Genomic DNA, 5,938 nt, shown 5'->3' on the forward strand with positions numbered 1-5,938 from the left:
CCAGCTCAATAAAAGATAGAAAAGAAAGATCAACGCCTTAGAATTCAGCCTCTTTGAGGGGGAAACCTCCTTTACATTACATAAATGAACAAATCTTTGATGATACAAATGACAAAACCTCCTTTCTATATATAGGAGCCTAAGGAGTCACAATATAATCCAGCCGACCTAACAATAATAATATAAAGCCACAAAAATAACAATAGAGGGATTCTATGGGGCACAGAAATAACAATATGGGGGTAATAGGGGCACAACAATATAAATAAGGGGTATAACTACAATAGTAATGGGGTAATCACTAGTATTATAGGGACCCAACATACAGAAACTTAGCACATTCATGAGGCCATCACTGATAAGTGCCTCTTGTGGTGTCTCTGTCAGCCCTTATAGGAAATAATCATCTTTTCTCCACGAAATGAAACTATTGATCTTTTGTCCAAGAACAGTTATTTTAAGTGCATTTTCACAATAGCAGAGAGCATTTTATATACCTAATTTGTTCTAGAAATATGAGTTTAGAACGACATAATTTGTTCCAATTGTTAACATATTCATGACATTGATACCTTCCAAAATTGCTTGTAACAGTACATCAAGATCTTATTTGAGCTTCCTTTCTTCAATTAATCAGAGTAGAAGCCAAAACTAACCAACAAAATATGCACTACCATTGTAAGATAAATCTCACTAGCAAACATTATGCGTGGATGTGTGGATTATTGCTACCAAGCGTAGCATAACGATATGCCAAAAATACCCATTTGTACCGTTAAGAACAAAAACTGTAAACTACGCAACTAGCTTAACATGCTTCACTAGTCAGTAAACTTCTCAATGGAATAGGAAAGTTCTCGAAGCTGCTTTGGATCAACTCTTATGGTGTTTTTGTCAGACAACATTGTGTTGTAGTTGTCTTTGGAAATGCAATAACATCTCTGATAGAGCTTTCACCAGCCAAAAGCATAACCAACCGATCAAGCCCATAGGTAATACCTCCATGAGGTGGAGCACCAAAGCAAGAGCTTCAAGTAAATAGCTAAACCTTTCTTCTACCTGATCAGGTGTAATCCCAATTGTTTCCAACACCTTATCTTGGATCTCACATTTGTAGATTCTCAAGCTTCCTCCTCCAATCTCAATTCCATTGTACACCATGTCATATGCCAAAGCTCGAGCTATGGAAAGATCAAACAAATCATTTTATTTCTGATTTGTGGTTGGTCAACCTACGCAGTCCTACTCCCCATAATGATTTCTATCAAATATCTAATTCTGCAACTAATGGTGTTAAGCAACAGGCACGGTCAGGTTCTCTTGAGCCATGTCATTCTTTCTCTAGTCTCCATGATACATCTCATCCACGCTTTGGTCAGCTTGATCCTACAAAGGTTAGATCCAGACTTGTTGATGCACATTGTTCATCAACAGGGGCTCTAGAATCTTCACAAATATCAACAGCACAATCAAAAAGGCTAGAAATAGGTTAATCTGATTCAAGACATAGTCCTGGGCAATTTGAGAAATCATGCACAGCTATAGGAATTTCAGATGCATCAATGGTTAGTAATGCATCAGAGCTTACAGGAAACATTTTTGTCCTCCACAAGAGAAGAATCATTGTTGTTTCCATCTAAGGATCATCAACAATTTGAGTTTGGACAGTTGGAGACTTCTAACCTCGAGGCAAACTATTTAAAACAACAACGAGGTGCTCCATCTACTCAAAGAGGTGTCACAAACAAATCTTTCCCATGCTTCAAATGGACTTGTTGGCATTTCCCAAACCTGATCTTCTCAACAAGAGATAGTGCAACCACTCTTAAGTCTACTAGAAAAAGAACTGCCTTCTAGGCATACATCAGGGCAGCTTGAATATATTCGCCATCTTTCTTCAGGTCTAGAGAGACATGAAAGTATTCTGCCTATCCTCCACCATTCATCATTTCAATCTTCAAGAGGGAGATACTATTGCAAATGGAGTTCAATGCATATGGAGTTTAATACATCGATTCCACCTTATAATATGACATAGTGCTCCACCACGCACAACGCACATCAGGGCCTCAAACAACACATAACAAAATGCAGATCAAGTCCACCTCAAACAATGCACAACACACCATGATATTCCAACGCACAACGCACTATGCTAATGATGGTTGAACGCACCACATATCAGTCTGCAAACGTAGAACCAGAGGTCGTACACACTAACAATCACACCACATTGAGCAGCCACGAAGTTTTAACCAAATGCACACGATATTCAACACAGTCTACATTCCTTAACTACATAAACGCTACGCAGAAAACACCTAAATGATTCAACACATACTCCAACAGAGAACGCTGGAGCGGTCGGCAACCACTATGGCATACAAACAACGCTAAAGCTTTGACAGTGAATGTTCGACTTTTACATCTTCGTGCGGGCACTTGATGCACAAAACAAAATATTCACCCACCAAATCACACAATAATAATGCTCATACCTAATAAAGGCAGTTTATAAATTGTATTGCAGAACGAGCAAATGAACATGCCAGAGCAGTCTAGTCACAGCGAAAGAGGTAATGTTCAGTCTTGCACAACCCTTAATCATGTGAGTTGCTTGTGCCTTACACCACAGCATTAGCCTGGCGTGGCTAACAAAACTAAATGTTATAGCCAGGAATATAACAGTGACACCAGTACGCAAAAAGGTTGTAATGGTTCCTTGAAGGGGTAGTGATGACAACTTGCAGCAAGAATAGTAATGGCAGTTCTGACACGCAGGAAGGCAGAACTAACATCTCAAATTAGAGCAGGGCTAGAATTCTCCTACAGCTTTGATACCATGTTAAACACACACATGGCAAAGACAAATAGGAAAGATAAAACATGAGAGTACATTTTTTATTAACAAATGATATACATTTATAGTACATGGTGTGACCATTGGGTTCCACATCCCTAAGGTCTTCTGGACTTCCTTAGTCTATTCCGCTTCTACACTAACCCATAGAAGATTAGGTGTCCAACAATACCTTATATAACTATAAGTGACCATAAAAACTTATTTAATTCAACTAAGTCCATAACTATTTCCACAACTTCCCTCATTTTGTGTAAACTTGTAAAATTAGCAGATAGTATAGCACATTACAAATTCATCATATTAATTTATCAAACATCACACCTATAAACTATTCCTTCAACATAAATGTTTTTTTCTTTGTTTTTTTAAATAGTTTAGGCGATAGCATTAGCATTACTTTACTGAAAAAATATTTACAAGATTAGTTATGCTTACCCACCTACGTCATGAGAAATCAGACCAATAACATAATAATAATACTTTCTTCCCGATAAACAATTTAAACTTCAAATAGAAACTTGAAAAATAACTTACCTTTTTTATGGTTTAACTGATTGCTATCAAACCTATTGCTATTTTTATTTACCATTGGAATCTGCTACACTTTAGAGGACCAAAAAAAATTAAAGAAAACATTTATTTATATAGAAATTCAACTTGAATGGTATTAGGGAAAGCTTCTTCCCCTTCAGAAGACGTGAACTCCATATTTTGAGAGACTCAATTCAATTCAAGTGTTTTTGAGAGGTCTAGAGAAATAAATCGATTTGAATAATTCAAATCAATCCTTATACTAGTGAAACTGATACAATTCATTTTCACCGCATATTTAATCAAAATTTACAAGATTGAATGAAACCATATGCCTTAAAAAACAGATATGTGTAGAGGTTAAATGTCAATAATAATGCACAATAAAATCACATTGTTTTGTAGAATAATGAAACTGAGTAACATAATGTCACATTCTTCGGTCATATAATGGAATTCGGTCATATGATGAAATTGTAAAGCCTATTTAAGTTGAATTCGCAACCAAAACTTCATTACAAAATCATCTGGGCATTATGATGCAGGTCCCACATCACAACCTTTGCATCACTAAAATGGGTGAACAGTATATGGCCTCCTCCCATTTCATTGTTTTCCCAATTTCTGCACCTGCATGTTGGGCATTTTATTCTAGGGCCTCCGCTCATTTCATTGTTTTGGCAATCGTGATAACTTCAGCACTACACAACTATGTTCCTTTCAAGAACTTCAGACTGATTCGGTAAAAGGTGATTAACAAACGTGTCTAATACTGCTTCAGAGGATGAGGGGCAGCTAGAGCCCAACTTCAGTTTAAGAGTGGCTGCTCTTTCTCTCATTTGGACTCCATGCTCGCTTTCCATCAACAACGTCACTCCATTGCCAATTTCCTTCCTGCTCATCCGTCCATCTTGGGTTGGCCGGTCGATCATGGCAGCAATCTGGAGGTGATTAACCAGCATTTTGGCATTGTAACGCTGATCTCCTCTGATGGGCCATGCCAAGATAGGAACGCCCTGGATGATGCTTTCGACAGTGGAATTCCATCCACAGTGCGAGAGAAATCCTCCCGTGGAGGGATGAGAGAGTATGAGCAGCTGAGGCGCCCAACCACGGATTATCAAACCCAATCCCTCGATTCGACCTTCGAAGCCTTCTGGAAGCACGTACTCTCCTCCTCCGCCATTACTACCTTGATGATCATGATGAGGACGATGATCAGGATGAGGAGGAGGAGGACGGCGATGGTTCTGTAAAACCCAAATGAATGGCTTCTGGGCAGCTTCCAATCCAAGAGCGAGCTCTGTCATCTCTTCATCGGAGGGACCAACTATGCTGCCGAAAGAAACGTAGAGAACCGATGCAGGCGCCTTGGAATTCAACCATTCTAGACATCGGTCTTCATCGATACTGCTCTTCCTGTTGCGGATGGCGCTATCATGTGTTATAACAGTACATGGTTCCGACTGATTCCAGAAAGAAGAGAAGGGTAGAAAAGGCCCTGCTGCCCAGATGGGCTTATCTATCTCCTTTTCTGTGTATTCGATGAACGGAAACTCCAGCTCCCCGCATGTGTTGACCAAAATCCCCACGCAGTCTTTGACCCCGTTCATCCACGGCGGGGATTGGGACCTCAAACCAGGAGGAGGAGGAGGAGGAGGAGGAGGAGGCGGAGGAGGCGGAGGCATTCGTCCAGGCGTAAAGTTGGGTTTGGAACCTTGAGGAGTAGGAACAAGACCGCCACCACCGCTAGGTGGGACATGCTGCAAGTCCGATGGAGAAATGGTTATCGACGAAGGGAAACCAGGGACTACGAAGGCAGTCTGGTTGTCGTTGACGTGGTGCAGTTGATCAAGAGCGTTCCTGTGTTTCAAGATGGCATGTTCAAAGGCCATTGAGCAGGCCCCAGAAGTGACGAAGGAAACTCTGGGAATATCAAACCTTTTGCACAGATCAGGTATCCATCCCAACATAACATCACCGATGATGCAGAGAGGAGGAGCCGAGAGCTTCTTCTGTAAAATGGCTTCCATGGCCTTCTGCTGCCGCTGCATATGATCGTGACGATGATCATGATGGTAATCAGGATATGGTGCTGATTCCCCCAATTTCTCCTCTTCCTCCTCCGATTCCAATTCGATAACCGTCATGCGAAGGCCAGAGGATGAGGATTGATCTGCTACAGCGCGTAAAGTAGCGCTAATTAAAGGATCAGCTACTATTTTAATGGTCAGTCCTCGTGCTGCAAGTCGCTTGCAAAGCTCAATGCAAGGGAAAAGGTGACCCTGCCCATGGAAGGGTATTACCATTATTTGACCTCTCTCCTCTTCCATTTTCGTGTACCCAAGATTGAAACCGATAATCGTTCTCATACACCCCTGCATATATATACTGACGGGCCAATCGTTCGTTGGCTGTCGTAACGGGCAAAAAAAATGTATAAAAAGCCTATTTACCTGGACAGCACGGATGATTTTGAAATGTAGGTAGGATATTATATCATTGTAAAATACCATCCCTCTGCGTAGAATCACTTTTTTAATA

General features: G+C 40.5%; 1 protein-coding gene across 1 annotated transcript; it reads right to left on the reverse strand.

Moving 5' to 3' along the window:
* Window positions 1-3,800: 3,800 nt before the first annotated feature.
* Window positions 3,801-5,736, reverse strand: LOC149233745 (UDP-glycosyltransferase 73C12-like). Its single transcript, XM_089376802.1, has one exon. The coding sequence runs from the start codon at window positions 5,725-5,727 to the stop codon at window positions 4,096-4,098; it is 1,632 nt and encodes a 543-aa protein (XP_089232928.1). The 5' UTR covers window positions 5,728-5,736; the 3' UTR covers window positions 3,801-4,095.
* Window positions 5,737-5,938: the final 202 nt, after the last annotated feature.

The sequence above is a fragment of the Pinus tabuliformis genome, chromosome J (genome assembly GCF_031772625.1).
Source record: "Pinus tabuliformis cultivar Carrire ecotype Pingquan chromosome J, CPIR1, whole genome shotgun sequence".
Taxonomy (NCBI): Eukaryota; Viridiplantae; Streptophyta; class Pinopsida; order Pinales; family Pinaceae; genus Pinus; species Pinus tabuliformis.